The sequence below is a fragment of the Aulonocara sp. 'chitande type north' Nkhata Bay genome, linkage group LG17, assembly GCF_057382095.1.
Source record: "Aulonocara sp. 'chitande type north' Nkhata Bay isolate Kocher_YH1m ecotype deep benthic linkage group LG17, A_spYH_male_GT1.1, whole genome shotgun sequence".
Classification (NCBI taxonomy): domain Eukaryota; kingdom Metazoa; phylum Chordata; class Actinopteri; order Cichliformes; family Cichlidae; genus Aulonocara; species Aulonocara sp. 'chitande type north' Nkhata Bay.
In genome coordinates, this window is record NC_141360.1 from 25,851,088 (window position 1) to 25,872,291 (window position 21,204).

General features: G+C 38.6%; 1 protein-coding gene across 6 annotated transcripts in view; it reads right to left on the reverse strand.

The window, feature by feature from the left end:
• syt1a (synaptotagmin Ia) overlaps positions 1 to 21,204 on the reverse strand; it is a 222,212-nt gene that overhangs the window by 53,322 nt on the left and 147,686 nt on the right. For 5 of the 6 annotated variants that reach the window (XM_086270276.1, XM_086270272.1, XM_086270278.1 and 2 more), the window contains one exon: positions 13,833 to 14,036. In XM_086270276.1, coding sequence (XP_086126402.1) covers positions 13,833 to 14,007 — 175 coding nt within the window. In that variant the 5' untranslated portion in view covers positions 14,008 to 14,036. Of the gene's footprint in view, positions 1 to 13,832; positions 14,037 to 18,998; positions 19,022 to 21,204 lie in introns of those variants that run through there. The other variant, XM_086270277.1, reaches the window with a different exon arrangement.

The window sequence follows — 21,204 nt, forward strand, 5'->3', positions numbered from 1 at the left end:
ATTAAATCTCAAGAGAAATACAGTACAGTGCAATGGTTTTGAGCAATACTTTGCCTCCAAGGAGCCAGACTTTCCTGTAATTTTTAAAAGTGGTCTTGAGGAATAGTTCTCCACGCTTTCTTAAGTTCAGACTGAATTTCTTGTTTTCATTCAGTTTCTTGTACTTTACCTTTGTCAGAAGAAAGGTTTTTGTGTTTTGTTTGGTTGTTAAGACCCTTAAATGATTCATAGATCATTGTTAAGCTTAAAAAAGCCACCTAACTAAAGGGATGAACCAGTGTTGTGTCTACATGTAACAGACACAGACAAGAAACTGGAAGAAGGTTTGCCAAATTAATGGAACTGGGCTGAAAAAAAGTGGCAACAGATCCAGATAAATTGCTGCTTGATTGCTGCTTCAAACTATAATCAGTGAGCAATAAAACATCATCACCATCAGTCATGGACTGGTCTCCCCGGACCCTGGAACAACGCTATCCAAGCAGTGTGAGATCATCTTAATAGAGAATGGACAAAAAAGACATCCAACAACCCAAGAAGAGCTTTGAATGTCTTTTGAGAAGCATTCATAATGTGATCATGCCAAATATTGACTTTCAAACTGGTTAGAATAGTACAAACTCACCGTTTGCCTTATATACTGTATTTCTATGTATGCTTGCAGATGTTTCAATAAATCACTGCACCTATTTCCCCCTTTTTTAAGCAAAATATAAAGAAATTAAACATCTTTTGCAAGTTGTACCTTTATAGCAGGACCGTGGGAACTCCAGGCCTCATGGCCCGGTGTCCTGCAGGTTTTAGATGTGTCCTTGATCCAACACAGCTCATTTAAATGGCTAAATTACCACCTCAACATTTCTCGACGTTCTCCAGAAGTTTGGTAATGAATTAATCATTTGATTCAGGTGTGTTGACCCAGGGTGATATCTAAAACCTGCAGGACACCGACCCTTGAGGCCTGGAGTTTCCCACCCCTGCTCTATAGTTTGCTAGAAGCTTATTAGAATATATAGTGGTATTTTTTAGCATCTGAACAGGTACTTCTAGCTTACATGTGTAAATGCAAACAGGAAGTAAGCTAAGGAGACAGTATTGTAATGGAAGTGTCAGAGACGTGACAAGTCTGTATTACAAGCTGGCAGATCACAACGATAACAATAACTAAAACTAAAAATGTGGATTTTCCCCCAAACGGAAGCAAGACTGAATATATACAGAGTAAAACCTTTTTCCCCCCCCAATTCCAAATGCTTACTGTCATTCTGGCATTTCATCGACACTCAAAATGCCTGATGGAATGTCATTTAGGCGCTAACAGTCCAATCAACGCATGGAACCAGCCCTTATCTTATTCATCAAGCATGCGTCCTCCAGTGAAAGGCACTTCTGTGTTCCTTAATTAAAGGAACCTGAGTCCCAGAAAGCAATAAAAGCATTTCCTAATTAACTACATTGTGTGAGTGTCTTTTCTCAAGAGAGAAATAGAGCGAGAAAGTGAAAGGGAGAGAGCAAGAGGGAGTGTTGCCAGCACACGCACTTCAACACTTCAACTCCCAACACTTATCTCTCGTTCCGCCATGCAACATGGCATGGAAAATGGAGTTTCTCTAATGGGTGGGTTGCGCATGATGAGATCCATGTTTGCTGTTCCTGAAGGCTGAAATCACTTTTCAGCTCCGTCAACAGAACAGCATGCCGGTAAAGCAGAGCCCTAAACAGTGAGACACCTTCAAAGTCCTTTAGACACTGAGTCATGTAGTTCATCTTTGTACATCTGCCTTCACATCTCTAATCATTAACAAGATGAAAATGAAGATGTACAGATTGTAAATTTTGTTACATTTTTGAGATTTGTTTAATCATATCAAAGGGCTCTGAGTGACAGATCTACATCCTGCTAGAATAGTGAAACACAATCTGGTACAAAACTTGAGCTCAAAATATTCTGATGATTTCTCTAACACATTACCATGCTGGGTTTTAAGAAGATATTATTAGAGATCATTTTTTCGCAGTCAAAGAGCAATAACCTCAACATAAAAGGAAAAACTCATGCTTCACTGGCTGACATTTACACACACTGTAGGTGTTCTAAAACCGACTCCATAGAAAGGAGTATAAACTACTGCAGGACTGTGAGTCATTCTGACAGTATGTGGTGGTTTGCTACAGTGAATAGCATCAATAGAGCCTCATGAGAAAAGAAAAATGCATATCAACTTTCTGTAAATGCCTTTAGCTAATGCATTCTAACTGTATGTTTTAGGGCTTAAGTGCTTTTTCTTATTTTCTTTCATATGCATTTGCATATAGCTCTGTGGTCGGCATGAAGCTGGACACTCTGGTGACAGTGGCAGAGAAAAGGACATTAAAGAAACTGATGGACATTATGGACAATGCCAGACATCCTCTGCACACGGCCATTAACAACCAGAAGAGTCTGTTCAGTGACAGGTTGCTTCTCCCAAAGACAAGAACTAACAGACTTAAAAACTCCTTTGTCCCACACGCCATCAGACTGTTTAACTCCTCCCTGGAGGGGAGAGGGAGGGGAAACAGGAGGACAAAGGAGGGAACAACTAAGCTGTAGTGCCTCTTCACCTCACTGTGCAATACCTTTTGTGCAATACTTTTGTAAATAGTCAACAGTGCAATAGACTCAATACTTGAAATGTGCAATTCACTTGTATTTTTATTTTTATTCCTATTTATTCTATTTATCCCCTTCGTATATTTTATTTATATTGTCTCTGTATTTATATATATATATGTGTGTGTGTGTGTGTGTGTGTGTGTGTGTGTGTGTGTGTATTATATATATATATATATATAATATTCTGTAACTCTGTAACTTCTGTCGGTGCTGTGCTTTTTTGGAAATCGAATTTCCCAGAGGAACCCACCCGAGGGATTAATAAAGTTCTATCTAATCTAATCTAATCTAATCTAATACTGTAAACATAGCCACAGTTTCAAATGTAAATGTCAGCATATGCACAAGTAATTCCTGTAAGTCAAAACTTCCAGACAGGCTCTGTCTGTCTGTATGATATCAGTTAAAATGAATGTCCCCAGTTTGGTCACACTGGCACAGAAGCCACACCCACCTTCTGTTCAAACCTGTTGCTTATGAAGGAGAGCCAATTAGAAGAAAAGTGACTAAAAGGAGCAGAAGAAGCAGTCTGCATATGAACTGAGGAACTGTGCCGTCCAGTGTGTGATTTTGAATCATGGAAAACCATTGTAGTCAGTCTACAAATAAAGACAATTAAAGGTTAATGGACTGATTTGTAAATAATTTTTTTCTATGCTGCCTGTGCATTCAAGGCACAGGATCTTCTTTAATGTTGTGTTGCAATAATGCTAGTCCTATCAGAGCCATGGCTACAAAAAGTACATGTACGTTTTGAAAGTGACACAAAAGCACATCAAACTAAAGAAGTTGTTCAAAATAAAAAAAATAAAAAACAAAACAAAACAACGAGAAAAAACAGGGGAGAGAAACAAAGGCAGACAAATAACAAATCAGTATTTGAAAAGCACTTTTCACAGATGTGTAGTTTCAAACCACTGCACAATCAAAATAAAAATGAGCAGTAATCACAACAAAACAATATAAAATTAAAATGCAGTCAATAGCAATACAAAACTATCATCACAAATCTCAACAAAAGCTTCGTTAAAAAGAAACAGTAATGTAAAATATATTTTTGATGAGAGTCAAAGCTAAGAAAAGAATCAAATATTACACCAAGATTATGAATGCTTTATATAACAGATGAACAGAAGGAAGCAAACGTTTAGCTGATATTTGGATCTAGTTCAGGAGGAGCTATAATCGTCACCTCAGTCTTGTTGGAATTTAACGCAAGATAATTATTGGAGAGACTGTTAATAATTTGGGATAAACAGTCATCTAGGTTGGACAGATGGTGAGGTCTAAAAAATGATGCATAAAAATGATAAGAAATGTTATTAAAAGATCAAGTGCTACCAAGTGAAGGAAGAATGTAGAAAGAAAATAATACAGGACCTAGGACTAAACCTTGCAGAACCCCACAGGTTATGGAAGTAGGGTCCATAGACTATGGGCTATTTGTATGTATGAGGAACTGTAAGGAGGCAAAGTATAGGCTGAAACCATTAGGCCGAAGTACACACTCTAGTCAGTGCTTGTGATTACACCAGAAGTGCTCCACATCACCTAAAAATATGCAATATTTTTAGAGTCCACATCAAGGTCCACAGAGAGATGAGAATGATGGGAAGTTATATTACGTTAAATCAGTTAAATTACGGAGCATCCAGTCAATTTCCAAAATAATATTGTGAAGACTAAACTAAAGGGGGGAACAAAACCTCATCAGAGATACGTTAAAATCCAGTAATGTTACTAATCCAGTGGATTCTCCATTGAGAAACAAAGCACCCAATGTCATACAAAAAATTAATTAGCAAAATAAAATAGGAAGTGACTAGAGACTGATATGAGACTGGAAGACAGAAATACAAGGAAGGAGACAGCGGTGCACAGAAGACAAAGAAAAAACATCAGAAACACAGGAACAGAAACTATAGACACTGACCATGAAAGTTTGAGAATATTTAAAAAATTATTAAGAATTATTATTTATTACAACTTGTTTTGTTTTTTAAATTATAGATGCCATTTATAGATGCCTCACATTTCCTTTGCTGTAGTAAAGATAAAGATGCTATGATGTCTCTGTTCTGACTCATTCTATAATTAAAAGGGCTTCTGTTGAATTCGTCTCTTTGCTCCTTGGAAATACAAAGCACTTTACATTAGAGAGAGAAGCTTCACAAATGGACAGAGCTGGAGCGATAGATTTAAAAGGGTGGGGTGTGTATGCAAGTTTTATATTGCATCTGTGTTATAGCCACACTAATCCAATAAGACAGGACCCTGTTGGTCAATTAACCTTGGTATTATATCTTGTTATGCCTACGAGTCCATGCCCTTTTCCCCGCTGTGGCTCGTTTAAGGAAACAATACATCTGCAGCAGGGAGCATCATCCAGCGTTCTGCAACAATGACTACCTATGCAATAGGTGGAAGCTGATTAAAATGAACCCTGCACTCAGAGTACCTTTACATGCGATTTAATTTAAAATCAGCAAGTCTACATCTTTGTAATTTGGTCAAATTAGGAAATGCTTTTCTTTCCTGCCTTTTATTCAGTTTTCTACAAGAAAATTCTGATCCACTAACATAAAACAAGCATTGATGGGTGCCAGACTATCATTGTTTACTCTTCAGAATTATTTGATGACTCTAGATGTCTTTGGCTTTCCTTATTTCTGCCAAACCCCAGAACAAGCTGAACCCCACCAGTTGGCAGGATTGGTCCCTCAGGTATCTTATGAAACTATTTTTGAAGGCTGTCATATTATCAGCACATATCCTGATATCAAAGATATAGCATTTGCCAGCACACACAATAACAAGATAAGCCGAGGCATGTCTGAGAGTGAGAGTTGCATATCAGCTTACATAATGAAACAGGAGCTACTTTGCTAAACAGGTAAGAAAACAGCTGAAACAACAAACCTGTTTCACCATTTGAGGGAAGAACAGATGAAATCAGGAACAATCAGAACAAGAGGGAAGACATGCTAGCTGCTTTTGATGTGATGAAGGTGGTGATGAATCACATTTTCTTTAACATCCAATGGATTGCAGGGTGCATGTGCCCTGTTTTCCTGGTGAACACCTGGCACCAGGATGCACTATGGGAAGACGTCAAGCCAGCAGAGGCGGTATGGCACTTTGGGCAATATTTTTCTGGGAAACCTTGGGTCCTTCCATCCACATGGATGTTACTTTGATGTGTACCACCTACCTAAGCCATTTCACAGACCACGGACACCCTTTCATGGAAAGGTTATTATTAAGGAGTTTGAGGTGTTGACTTGGGCACCAAAGATCTCAATCCAATCAAGCATCTGTGGGATGAGCTGGACAAACACGTTTGGTCTATGGAGGCCTCACCTCACAACTTACAGGACTTAACGCATCTGTTGCTAACATCTTGATGCTAGGTACCACAGCACAACTTCAAATGTCTAGTGGAGCCTTTACGGGTCAGGACTGCTTTGGCAGCAAAAGAAAGACCAACACAATATTAGGCAGGTGGTCTTGATGTGACACCTGATCAGTTCAGATTTTGTTAGGATTCAGTAACTTTGAGAACATGTCCAATGCTATTAATTCAGCATTATATTCTCATCAAAATGGCATTGGAGCTGTGGTTACTGAATGCTACTAAAATAAAAAAAAAATCACCATTTGAGTGAGGGTTTGTGAATGTTTAATTGCCTTTCATAGCAACAAAGCTTCAGCACAGAGACTCATAAAATACATTTGAGCTCTAAATGTCGCCCTCATCACTACCTTGATCTCTCGGGGTAATGATCCAGAAACTTTCTCAGATATGTGCATATGTGAGAATACAGAGGATCTGTTTCCCAGAGAGCTGATGTTCTCAGAGAAAGAGGCTGCTGGTGGTTGAGCACTGATCAGGCTGTGGTTGGACCAGCCCTGATGGGCAAACTTTTGTAAAGCGAGGGCAGAGAGTAGGCAGCGAGGATTGTTGCCAGAGCAGTAGGGAGGCAGAGATGAATAGCTCCGCTGATCCTCCACCGTAATCCCCTTTAATAAACTCTGCTGTCTGTTGAATGTGAGCTGCCACGGAGTCAAAGAAGTTGAGACAGTTTAAAACATTTTCTTTAGCCTCCTATCAGATTACAGCATGATGTATTTCAGTCTTGTAGTCTTTTAGCTGCAGCCATGAGCTTTATGACACTTTTCTCTATTAGGCTCAAACATAGAGACAAAGTTGTGCTATCACAGAAGGCTTTTAGTCAAAGAGTCAGCTCAAGAGAGTGCACAAGCTCTTCAGTTCAACACAGTTGTATTTACAGAGCGCCTATTTACAGCATCAGTCACCTTAAGTTACTTTTTACTGAAAAATAAAGACACTAAAATATTATATTATTCTTATGGTAACCAGGGAAATGTTAAATAAGACATCTTGATTTTTTGTACCTGCTAACAATGTAAGTGTTTTTTAGATGAAATTAAGACTGTCTAAAAGGAGAATAAAAGAAAAGAAAAAATATGATCTTTATTATTAATTTTCCTGAAATGTCAGTCGCTTGTCTGTGTTATTTGGACTAATAGCTTGGTGGAGCCAGCAGCCATGGATCAAACAGCCTCTGTGTTCAGAGGTTAATTGTTATCAGGAAGTAGAGGCTTGGGTGTTTAGAAAACCTACAAAGAAATTCAATGCACTGGGTTCCTTGGAGGCAGCTGCTGTGTTCAATCAGAAGTCGGAGTGTGGTTTAATGTGTGTTTGGACGTGTGTGCTCATATTTATGAGGATGTGAAGGCTTGATCATTTGGAAAAACTGTAGCTCAGATGGGTATTTTTGCAAAAGGACTGGGGAAAGAAAGGAAAGCTTTGCAATCTATGAGTTATTTGCACTGGAGGAAGTTAAACTACAGCAAAGCTACTCAACGGATTCTAGTTTTCTTAAAGCTACTCAAAGTACCTTCAATTGGCAATACACGTGTTCTGGTTAATACTGCTGCACTGCACCTAGACATATAAGATTTAAACTGAGGAGGTTAGTAAAATTAAATTACTGTGTGGTAGCTTTGACTCATTGGTCTGACCATGCTGATTACATGCCTCCAAAATGGCTAAAACAATTTTCTCTTTCCAGAAAATGCCCTGCATGTTCCCATTTTGTCCTGATTGATGTTGTGAGCTGATTGCTCTGTCACATCTGGAGTACTGCCCAATTATTTGATCATGTGCTGCTGAAAACATCTACAAAAAACATCATCTTGTGTAGCACAAGCAGCCAGGGTAGTTCTAATGGATGCTAGTGTTTTGAATATGCATAAACAGCAATTCTGGGTTACTGCGAATGATAAGTAATGGGAAGTCCTCTGCTGTTCATGAGCACTGTTTAGGTGAAAGTTACACTTGGCCTTTGGAAACAGTTCAGCCATGAACAATAATAATAATATCAAAATCTAATAATAGAATCCTAATAACTAAACATGTAAATCCCTTCTTAAGTTGGCAGTCCATTTAACCCTGTAATACCAAGTGTATCATATTTAAAATGCGAGTTTTTTCCCCCCAGATTTCTACATCATCACTGTGATTTTTTAAAATCGTTAACGTCTCATACGACATGTCAGTGCTGCTTCTGTCCAGCATTGCTGTGTGTGTTTCAATGCCCCCACCATCCACCGGTAAGCTCCAGGGAAATACTTAGTTACCACCAGTGTTGGTCAAGTTACTTGAAAAAAGTAATCAGTATTTAATTACTGATTACTTCCCCTAAAAAGTAATCCTGTTACTTTACGGATTACTTATTTTCAAAAGTAATTAATTACTTAGTTACTTAGTTACTTTTTAAAAACACGATTTACAACCTGAATAGGTGATAAAGCGATAGATCTTTCAGCCCAATTCTACTTTTTCTGCATAATCCGTCATACAAAATATAATCAAATGAAAAAGTCTCTTTTTTTAAACTTGTTTTATTAGTTTTAATCTTTTAACTTTATGTATCAAGCAAAAATTTAATTATATGCAACATTCTCTGACTTGAATAAATTAGTTTAACATTTAAACCTTTTTTCTGCACATTCCAGCACATAAAATAATTTTTTGTGTGTGTTTACACTCACTCTTTCAAATAGATGCAAGTGAAACACAGCAGAAAATAAATAAAGTCAAAGACTCAGTGGTCCTGTTGCTCTATTTTCACCTGTAAAGCAGGAGTAGGGTAGGCGGAGGTTTAACCTGGTGCAGGTGTGCCGCAGCAGTCAGTTGAAGAATCCACGAGTTTCTCTGTGAATTTCCCATTACGTCGTAGCGCACTCGGTGCTTGCTTGGAAGTTAAGGGTTTTTTTTCGCTGTAAAAAGACGTTTTCTTCCTACGCACAACGGACACCTATGTTTTTGTCAAGTAAGGTCAGTACTTCCACGCTTCCACGCACTCTATATATTATCCATTGTTGATCTGCACACAGCTGTTGTCAGGAACATCACACTCGCTTACGTCATTGTCATGAGACATTCTCGCAAAAAGAAATCACGGTTTTAGTAACGCAGTAACGCAGCGTTCCTACGGGAAAGTAACGGTAATCTAATTACCGTTTTTGCAATAGTAATCCCTTACTTTACTCGTTACTTGAAAAAAGTAATCGGATTACAGTAACGTGTTACTGCCCATGTCTGGTTACCACTTCTCAATTTATATGTCAGATATTTGCAGGAATGATATGTTTAAAGCCCAGAGACACAACTCTGTATTCTGCTGCTATAATAAATCAACATCTGTCTGAACTGTGCAACTCTGCAAAAACCAGCAATTTGTTAACAAATGGTAGAATTTAATGTACAAATACATAAAATTCTACCATTATTAAGAAAAAGCACATACCAACTTTTTCAAATGTTTGTTAAAAAAGAGCAATAATCAATATTTAAAACTAATTGACATTTTAAACATTCAGTTTACCTCCACTAGTTCCAATTTTCTGATGCATTAATATACCAAAATATGTTTCACAAGTGTATTTCCAAGATTTTTAAGCCTGTCCTCAACATAAGAATCTCCCTCTGGGCTATCACGGTCAGTTTTAACACCCTCACATTCATGTGTGTTCTTAGATTTGTGTCTGACGTCTTTAGAACAGAGAGTGTATTTACCCTAGGCCTGGATTGCTCACGAGTAACAACATTATTTTTGAACGACTCAGCGTCATGTATTTACTCAAGTAATGCCATGGCGGAGGTTTATCCAGGATAACGCTGTCACTGTGCCTTAACACAAAGGCCAATTGTGTGGTGGTGGCGGCCTGACGAATGGGTACACTTGCACATCAGTCTGGATGAAAGGGAAAGGGGGCGGGCTTGTCAATAGGGGTTGAAAAAGGCATTGATAAACAATACATATGTCTTCTTCATTTATTGAATTTAAGTGTAAAATGAACAGCTAATAATAAAAAAAGATGAAAAAGTGTTTAAGCTACTTGATTCTAAAAAATATACCAGCAGCAGGTAAAGTTTAATCAGATGTTTGCCACTCTACTTTATTATTCATTTGTCATGGTATTTAGTATGTTTATCCAGGAAAAATAAAGGTTGTGGCAGGATTTGAATCTTTTCTTGGTTTTACATTTTATTTTATTGCTTCTTCTTCTTCTGATCAAACAAAACAACCAATCTGAAGACAGACTACTGAGTTAGCAGATTAATTGAGTAATAATAAATACACTGAAACAATATTATCTTAAAACATGCTGTAAATATCTTAAATTGCTTAAATTCACAAACATTTACAAAGATTTTGCTTAAAGAGATGGGCCAAGACAATATTGTTTCCACAGAGAATTCAACATGTTCGGCCAGTGAGACCATTATTACCACGTGACCACCTTTATTAAAAGCATGCAGGTCTTACACTGGGCTATAATCCCCAAAGAAGATCTTCTGAAGCCACAGCACTGAGGCTGTGCTGAGCACGCAGCAAGCTGGCTTTCTCCAGACAGTATCGATATTCCACAGAGAGAGAAAAATACCCTCACTGCTTTTGACTGGAGGTGAGAAAAAACAGCAGTAAGACCCTGGTCTGATTTTGGTGAACTTTTCATTTTGCCTGAGGTAAACCAAAGTTGGTATAATTTACTTCTTCAAAGTACAAAATTTAAAAATGATATGAATACGAGTTATCTGCTCCACAACCTAATGAGACATGAGGAAGCTGTCAGGCTTCAGTTGTGTTGGAACTGCAGTGGGTTTCGGTGACAGACGTTTAAAGCCGAGCCAGGGGAGATATAAACCTCAGCCAATCGCAACACTGAATAGCGTTGATCCCAATCATTCACCCACCGCACCACAAATGTGTTTTCATTTTGCATCAGCGTCTCATTTAAGCCCACATGGAGCTAAATCCTCTGTAGTTTTAGCCATGAGAAATATTTGAATATAAATTATAGCTTTTATTATTTTTTCACACAAATATGCTGCCTTTAACAAATAAATGTTCCTCCGTAGAAGGTGACATTTTTCATGCACTATTAAATCTCTGCAATGTGGGAATATGACTACTCCCGTTTGTGTCGGTGGTGATGAAGCAGGGCTTCTCTTCCAAAGAAGAGGATATTACTTCCACGTGAGCCCGTGGATATGTCTATATATAGATTTCTTCTGAATGCAAACACGATCAGAAAATGAAACACAATGATAACTGTTTCCCTAAAACTTTATGCTCCAAAATTTTCCAGGAAAAAAAGAAAAAGAAAACACATTTAAATGTGAAAGAAGAGGTTTGGTGATAAAAGAAGAAGAGAAGGAGGTATTACGTAGAAAGAAATAGAGTTCTGAATGAATTTTCTAGTGAGGCAGAAAAGCAGAAACTCTAACCGCAAATAATAAAGGCTGCTACGCATAATTTGGTGATGCATCGTGTCAAACGCTTGAATTATTGTTGCCAGATGTTTATTCCACTCTTCAAATTTGATTATGCCTTTCTCCTTTTTGGGCAATTCAGTGTTAAATGTTAAATGCTGTTGTTAGTACTTTGACTCAGAAGCGCCACAAAAACAAATGAATAAGTAAACAATCAGGCCGCCTGGTTCACTTGACGTTGTCGTCAAGATCATCGGTGACACTGGCTGCTTTTTGTGCGTCACCAGCAAATGCTCACTCACAACCACTGCTGAATCATTTTTTAGTCATGCTTACAGCACAGTCTTACTGAATGCACTCAGATGTTTGTATTTTAAACAATAAAAGTCATTATAGGTACTAACTGCGAAAACAGAATTTTACTTATTGTGTTTTTTACAAAAAACTTTTTATACTATTTTATCGATACAGATTGCCGTTAGGACAATTTGTTACTTCTTATGGCATCTGTCATTTCTGACAGAAATTGCGCATCGCATGTAGGAGTCAGTAATTCTAACAGTAGGAGTATTTGAGTAATCTATCCATTAAACCCAGTGCTTTAAGAAGATACATTTAGTGTCACAACACAGAACTTCGTTTTTCACTGATTGACGGTTGTTTAATTGCCCATTTAAAATCTTGTGTTATGGTTGAAAAATATTTCCAAAAAGAAAACTTTCACTGACGTTTGCAACGTCATGAGGTGCGACCATCTGCTTGATGTCCTTAATGAACATCTGCTGGAATTTCCAACAGGTGGAAGCCTGTTTACAACATTTCTTTTTTTTGTTTTGTTTTTGGACATCCTTTTATTAGTTACAACAGAACTGCTGAAATGATCTACCATGCTGTACAAAATGCAAACTAAGGTAAGGTTGTACTTGCAACCTTACACTTGTTTTAGTGGTGGGCTTTCAGGCTTTTCTAGTTAAGGTTTATTCTTACTTACAGGTAGGTGTTTTAGTGATGTCACTGGCACGTAATAGTAATCTATGAGGATGACCTCTGGAGTACCTTAGGGGTCTGTCCTTAGACCTCTTCTGTTCTGTTTGTACCTGTTAGCCCTGAAGCATGACATCCACAGTCATACTGTGAGTTTTCACTTGTATGTGGACGACAGAAAGTATCTCTTTGACAGTCCTGAACTTAATGCACTGAACGACTGAATCCAAGATTTTAAATGGTTGGTGCCACAGAATTTCCTGCAGATAAATGTGGATAAGATGACCATAATCATTATGTGGCTTGATGCATTTATCAGACTCACTACAACAGACCCGAGGTCCTCATCTTTAATGTTGGGTCAATATTTAAAAAAACAAAAGAAAACTCAGCATCATTTGTGATAACAACTTTAGCCTGAATAAGCAGGTCAATTCAGTTGCTCAATCTTGGAGACTTTGATTCATAATTTTATACGAAAGAACGTTTACCTCTTTTAAAGATATATGCATGTATATTTTGGTGAGCTTGCTGTCATCTTTCAAGTCCATCTTAAAGACATGGGGACGGTTGTGGCTCAAGAGGGTAGAGTGGGCTGTTTATCAACTGAAAGGTTGCGAGTTCGACGACTGGCTCCTCCATACTACATGTTGAAGTGTCCTTGAGGAAGATGCTTAACCCTGAGATGCCCCTGATGCGTCCATCACAGTGTGAGTCAATGAATATTAGGTTGAAAAGGGGAAAAAACACTTATATGAATATGTGTAAATTAGTGAATGAGGCTTTGAGTGTTTAACTTGAGTAAAAAAATTGCTATGCAAATACTATTTACATATTTTTACAATTAGTCCTTTTCTGTCCCCTACTTTGAGTTATTTCTATGTTATCATTTTTTTCGTGATCATTTTTATTTAAGTTAAATATATATTTGCTTTTAATAAAGTTGTTTTCCATTTTAAATTTCAAACATTCCTCACTTTAATCTCCGGTGTTCCTATAGCTCATTTTATTTAATTTTAATCTCTTTTTAATGTTGAGAAACACTGTAACTCTGATTTTGAAAGTTGCTATATAAATAAAGTTTATATTTATTATTATATGACACAAATGGCACCTTTGCATGTCTGCAAACCCCTCATACATAATCAGAAGTTTGAGGTTTGTATTAAAATGACATCAGAAAGGTTCCAAGAAACCCCAAGAAATTTAGCAGTTATCAACAATAACACCTTATAAAAGCATCTTATAAGGGCTAAGACTGTTTTAAAATGGGTAATTCTGTATAATTAACACCAGAAACCAGAGATATATTAAATAAAATACACTTGATGCTTTAGCTCTCAAGTTGTCCCACTGCCAGATTGGAGAAAAGAAAGACACACTCACATGGAATTTTGTTCAGCTCATTCATGAACTTGTCCTTCAGCTTGGAGAAGGCTTCATCCTTCTCGCCTGTGCCCGGGCCGGCCATGTTGGTGGTGTTGGAGCCAGCCGTGGAGGAGGAGGCGGTGGTGGGCGCGGGGGCGGCCGCCGCCAGTGCTTCCCTTCGACTTTCATTCATTGTGGCGATGCTGGGCAGCCAGGCAGATGCTGGAAACGAGGAGAAAAGGAAAGAGGAAGCAGAATCAGTTAGATTTTTTTTTCTTTTGCTGCTGTGACAGATGCATGTCAGAGGCAGCGTGCACGCCTTGTCAGATGACTGAGTTGACGCAGATCGTGTGAACAGCTGCTGGCTCAGCCTGAGTAAACATCAGCTGGGGTCCAGGATGAATTGGCCAGCAGTCTGAATTCAGAACAAAGCCACTCAGTCACTGCTTAAACCCCAGATTAACATCTCAGAGCGAAGATAAAATTATTATTTATTACTCTCACGCGGTAAAGACTGTGAATCTCAGCTCTGCTGGCTCCATCAGAAACTGTGCTTTCACAGGAAAACTGAAAATGTGCTACGACTTCAATCTTACACCAAGCTCTTTGTACACAACAGGTGTATTTACTTTACACACAGGTGCTTTGTGAACGGACAGAAGGCAGCGCTGTGTCTCTAAGGTTAACTGCAGCTTTGTGTGTGTGTGCAAATCCATGTACTTGCACATGTACTGTGTAACTTCTGAACATGTTAATCATCACCTCACTCACCGCCAAAGAACAACAGCTGGCACATGTATTAATAAGACACTAAAAACTCTACGATATTATAAATACCACAATTATAACATCGAAGTGCTGAGCCTGCCACTCTTTTTGCTCGTCTAAATAACATTTAAAATGGGAGTTGTAAAAATTCAACTGCACATAATTTACAAAGACACACAACAACAATAAAACAAACATGCCTTCTATTAGAGTGAATTGTTAAATGTTGTCATTTCTATGCTTGCCAACTCTGATGAAAAAAATTCCACTGTCCTTCCCCCCAGATCCTCGAGGTTCTGGTGGGGGGCTGTAATGTTTTATTGCAGATACATCCTATCTGGAAGATCTGCTTCTTTTGATGTAAGCTTCCTGCGTTTACGACCCTTTGGTCAGCAAGAGGTCTGAGTCAGACACACACACACACACACACACACACACACACACACACACACACACACACACACACACACACACACACACACACATTCTTACAGAAGTTCACACATATACATACAATGCTTTGTCTTAGAACCGAGGGGGCGTGGCTTTGTTCTGACGTGTTTTGTGTGAACTGTCTCTCAATAAAAGGTAGCAGGAGGAGGTCAGATCTGGGGGTCATTTCCGTGGTGGACACAGACGAGGCCTCCCTTGTGCAAATAATCGATCGATCGACTGTCTTGTTTTCTTCGTGACGAATAAGTTAAATTAGCGGGGCTTGTGGAAACACAGACCCAACACCTTCCTCATCATATTCTTTATGATGGTTTAGGTTTCAATCTTACTGCAAAGGATTTCACGTTCATGTTCATTACCAGTGCTGTCAAAAGCCGGGACACTGTAACCACCAAGCACTAAAGCAGAGACTTGAATTCTAGATTTCTTTTTTTTAGCCTTAATAAAAATGTTTTAACTAAGCATGCACTGATGTATCAGCTTGAATGGGAACAGCTCAGTTTTATCTATATAGCCCCAAATCAAAGCAATAGTTACATCAAAGTACTTTATGTTGTAAGGTAAAAACCCCAACAATCAGACAACTCCCATTGATCAAGCACTTGGCGACAGTGGGAAGACAAAACTCCCTTTTAATAGAAAGAAACTTCCCGCCAAACTTCATCTTGGGGGTGAGGGGATGGGGGCAGAACAACGGACTGAGCGAGTGCAGTAGAAACATTCATTATGGGAAGTCAAGGCTGACTGCAGCACAACTAAGGGATGGCTCATGGCCACCTGATCCAAAGTCAGCTGTATGCTTTGTCAAACTTTGTTTTACTTAGGAATAATGGCTCTTCACCATACTGGTGTCATTTAGGATGAATAATAAAATGTGTAAGAAAAGTGTCTTGAAATGTGTCTTGTTTGTTTAACATGGCTTTTTTGTCCACTTTATTTGAGTTGTACCACTAATCTGCTGAACATCTTTCTCAGACAACATCAGACTTATATATTGGTATATTTGACAAAACTGAATGGGCAGAGTTTGTGCAAAGCTGATTTAACACTACAAAAAGTAATGTTCAAAATTGCTGTGATAAACAAATGAAATATTTCAAAAGTGTTCCTTTTGATAATCAGGATTACTGAATTTTCTGAAACAAAGGGAAAAGAAACCCGAATAAAGCAAAATAGATAAACAGAAAAAAGTGGTATCTGCCAATTAACAACCAAGAATTTCACAATTACTGGATCCCTGAATAAAAAACTGGTTTGATAGGCATAATCTCAAACAGGAATGTTCGTTTTACTACATAAGTGATTGTTAGTATGTGTGCACATCTTTGTTTTTCTGGTGATGTGTTGTATCCTGATGGGAACTATTTATTGTCTGCTCCCACAGTGCAGGTTGTAATTTGGCACTGTCGCCAAAGCACTCCATGAGGATAATGGCATACTAAAGAAAACCACTCCACAGAAAAGACTGATGGCCGTATTTTCGTTCTTTGCCACAGTCACTGCTTATTATGCTCACATTTTCCATTTACAGTGCTGTTTCATATGAGGGCACTGCACTGGTTCTGACAGACAGGCTGTTAAAGGTTTCGATGTAACTGAAAAAATTTCAGTGTAAGCATTCAGTATTGCCTTTAATGATATTCATCTCTTAAACTGAAAGAGCTGAAAACAGAACTTGGTGCCAATTCACCCTAATGCAATATTTACAACCACGACAGAAAGAAAGCTTTAGCAAAGTGATTTCCAAGTTATTATTTTTACAAATGTATAAAATTTGGTTTATAAAGGCAGGTAGGACGTTTGCACTTCAATTAAATTACGGATGCAAAGTGTCTTCTAAGTATTTGTCATTTTCTGAGGGAGTAACTAAATGTTGCCACTTCAAGCTTCATTTGGGTGTGAGTAAGAAGAAAGGAACCTGTTTCATCACTTTGGGATTATTTAAGCAGTTGATCTGCTTCGCTATCACATCCTGATAAGAGAAACCTATTATCTACTGATTCTCTTCTTTTTCTTAACTCTGAGTGTAGTTGGAAGGGCAGGATTGATTATTTCCAACTCTGTGTTTTTGGAGTTTTCACAAGTCTGGCTTCACTGTTTTAAAATCTACTTTCCTACTGCTACTATTGAGACTGACAGTAGTGACAACCACCTTTTTTTTTGGTAATAAAGTACAGTCATCTAAACAAAATCATCCAGCCATCAAATACACCAAGTATCATTCTTGTGGAATAAATAACTTGCAGTTAAGATGCAATCTGTTGCCTGACAACTGGAACCAAGAGGCAATGAGGCTTTAAATGTGGGTGAATATTTTATCTCAGTTTGCAAACAGTGGAGCTCTCATTTCTGTCCAAAAGCTATCAAATGTACTTTTCTTTTCTTTTCTTTTAATAAAATTCTCAGTGCCGTTAGACAAGTTTTTTAACTGAAGCTGAGTCTTCATTTTGAGTGTCTCACTCTGTTCAACTGCAAGTTGAATCAAATATCTTATCGGTCAATTGTGTGGGAGAAACCCAAAGCATTTAACTTTGGGGTCCTGCAGACATCCAAACCAAGCAAGACAGGCTTTTCACACACACAATCATCCCAGGGGGTTGCAGAGAATGGCCCTAAAGAAAAAAGGGAAAAAAGAAAACATCTAGTGGGTGGCAGAAACACCATGTTCGTGGCAGAGGTCAGTAAAGAACGACCAGGCTAGTTTGAGCTGATTGAAAGGAAACGGTAGCTCACATAACCACTTGCTACAAGCATGGACCACAGGAAAAGCAACTCTGAACACACAACACAGATGAAACAGATGGCCTACCGCAGTAAGACGACACTGGGTGTCTGTCCAGTCACCTAAAAATAGGAAACTGGGGCTACAGTATGCACAGGCTCACCAAAATTAGATGTCAGGAGACGTGAAATATCCAAGCTGTTGTCTTAAATCTTGCTTTCTGCCAGAACAGGGTAAAAGGAAAGCGCAGGTTCTGATTAACATCAAAAAATTCACAAATTGATCGAGCCAGCAATCAAAGCTGCTTTAAATCCATTTGTACCAGCTGCCACAGCCCAACACTATGTCTTTCTCCTTTTGATCGTTGTGCACCATTGTCTAGCAATGACAACTCATGTCAGAAAGCTCAGATTAGTTTCTTAAACATAACATAGTTATTAGTTCATAATGCTCAAGTTGCCTCCGCAGTCACTAGATCACAATCCTTTGGGATGTTGTAGAAAAGGTTTGCAACAGGAAGACGTTTCCCACAAATCCACAGCAACCGTCAAATGCTATCATCAAATACAGAAGCAAAAGCTTGCTGAACCTAAGCCGCAAAGAAGCAAGGCAGTTCGGCGTGAGGTGTAACTAATAAAGTGAGTGTTGACTCTAAATACATTTAACCTGTCTGATGTTTCAAGAGGATAAAGACTATGTTTAAGCACTTCTATGATACATTCACATTAAACCGAATACGAAATGGCACAGACTGCGTGAAGGAGTGAACTGGAAACTGCTATTTACAGGCAGAGACAGAAGTGATATTGATATATATATATATATATATATATATATATATATATATATGGCCGGTATAAAGTAAACAAAGATTATCCTGAACTGAGATGCAAAGTGATGTTAGTCCAAGAATAAAACCGTAGAACTGGAAATGAGCACAAAAAGTCGCTCTGGATTTTATGAGAGTGGAATGCAATTTGTTTTTCTTTATTAGAAGATGTATATATCTAATACAAACCAGTCAGTTGGCAGAAATCTGACTGAAAGCAGCCAACAAGTCAACAATGACCCGAACAATGACCTCTCATTAAACCAGCATACTGCTTTCAAACGGGGTTACACAGTAGGTGTGAGAGAATAAAAAATCAGAAGGCTACGCTCCTATTTCTGACAAGAACAAAAACACATCATCAAAAATAAGAAACTGTATAAGGAATTAGTCAGAGTAAATGACTACTCACTAGCAGCTAACACACACTGCCAGACGGTCCAAATAGCACTGTTCCCCAGCTTCTGAACTCCAGTGCTGATGAGTGATTGGAGTTGGCTCCTAAGGAGAAAAGGAGGGTAGCACCTGAGTCAGGGAGAGAGAGCAGTAAGGCAGAGCCTTACACAGTATGCCTGCAAGGGCCCTAAGACTAAAATCTACTTTTATTTTAAAACCACTAAATCTGCCACTAAGGAAATGAAGCAGAGAACAATGAAAGCTCAGGCAGCGGCAAGCCCCATGGTGGCCAGCTAGTTTGGCCAGTAGCTCCGCAACCAGCTGGGACAATTAACATCAGAGCAACCGTCACTCAGCAGGCTGAGCTGATTGGTAGTAAGAACCCAATACGCCGCTGGTTCGGCACAGAGGTAGAGTCTGTGAGTGAGACGACGGGGTGTTTTAAACATTCTTGGAAAAATAAACTAGGGGAAAAAATACCTGCTGACTACTACAGTGCTTTGGGCTCACCCAGGATTACAACTGGTGGTGTTCACCAAAAGTAGCCAATGAGGGATCTTATTATGGGGCTAGCTTGCCAGAAGCATTGGGATGGGTTGCTGTTCAAAGTAAGGAGAGATATGAGGGAAAAGCAAAGAAGGTCTGCCTTTTGGGGGATAAAACAGGGCAAGTGTCACTGATTACAGGGCTCTGTCCTGAAATACAACTGTTATATAGTGAAATAACAGGGCATCTGATTGCATAAAGTATCTCTGACCAATTATATAATAGATTTTTTTTGTTTTGTTTATAATGGGGTGCTGATAACAGTGGTTAGGTAGATACGCTAACAGGAGTGAGTGGCTGATAACAGAAAGGTTTTTGGCTGCTAACTGAACATCGATAATAAATGTTCTGTTGTTTATTTTAAAAAATAAACTTATATTGAGCTTGTAAGCTAACAGCCACTGTTTGTCACATCCCATCTGCAGTGATTGTTTGTCAGGGGTTTTAAATTGATAGCCTGCATGTTTGTATTGGATTTTTATACTTTAAAGTCTTCAAAATAGCTGTGGCTAGAAGTCCTGCGTACATTGCATGGGTTATTTGAAGGTTTAAACATGTAGATGTGCTTGTAAAGGAATTAACACCAAGTTAATTCCTTTACAATTCCTTCACTGAACTGTTCTTTTCATCAGTCCCTGAAGTTTGAATTGTGTGGCCTTTTCCACCTGCAGGGTCCACATCCTCAATTAAATTAAACAACCTTTATTGAAGGATAAGGGTGGATGGAGTAAGTAAAGAGGAAAGTGGGGATCAACAAGCAGCGTCCAGGCTAGAAAGAACCCCAAAGAAGGCATCGGCAAGAAGCCGTGATTAGTAAGTGTTACCTTTACTTTGTTTGAGAGAGAGCGGGGCAATCTTAGGAACTGAAGTGAAGGTCACCGACGCACTGGAGGAGATCTGGGTTGGTGAGATTGTTAAAGTACTCTGAATAGTGTAAGAATCTGAAGAAGGCCAATGGGAACATGGATTTTAGTGTGTGTGTAACGATATTTGAAACGGAGAGTGAGGTAAAAAATCTCAGGCTGATCATCTTTTGTTTTCTGAGTAGATGGTTCATTAAAAAGGAAGAAATTCAGATCAAATTATTCATATTCTCGTCTGGCCCACTTGAGATCAAATTAGGTATGTGCCCATGAACTAAAATGAGTTCAACACCTCTGCTCTACATTTAAGTAATAGCTAGAGATGGTTGCTATTTATCTTCACCTCGTCTTCTTTGATAAAACAGCAGGTACTTGAATTTGCTTCAGTTGTATTTCAGAGTCATCAAGTGGATCTTTTAGGGTTTAATCTTCAAACGCGATGCTGACAACTCTGTCAACAGGTGGCATAAGAGCAATGGCTGCAAGGCTAACACACCTTTAATGGGGTCTGGTTGGTTTAATTAAGCTCAAACCCCCTTTGTTCTCAATAAATATGAATAAAAAGCACCTGTACTTTGTTAGCGCGGTGTTGCGTTCACAATCACTACATGTTTGCCAGCTGCTGGTTCCCAACATACTGCAAAAAGCATGATATCGCTGCACTCTCCAGCTCTGTTTTTAACACTTGACTAACACGTCTTTAACAGCATCTTTCTCTATCATCAGATATTTTTGAGAGGTGTCATGAGGCCAGCTGCTGCAGAAAAAAACAAAAAATAGAGTGACTAGTAAAAGATAATCTGCAATCAAAGC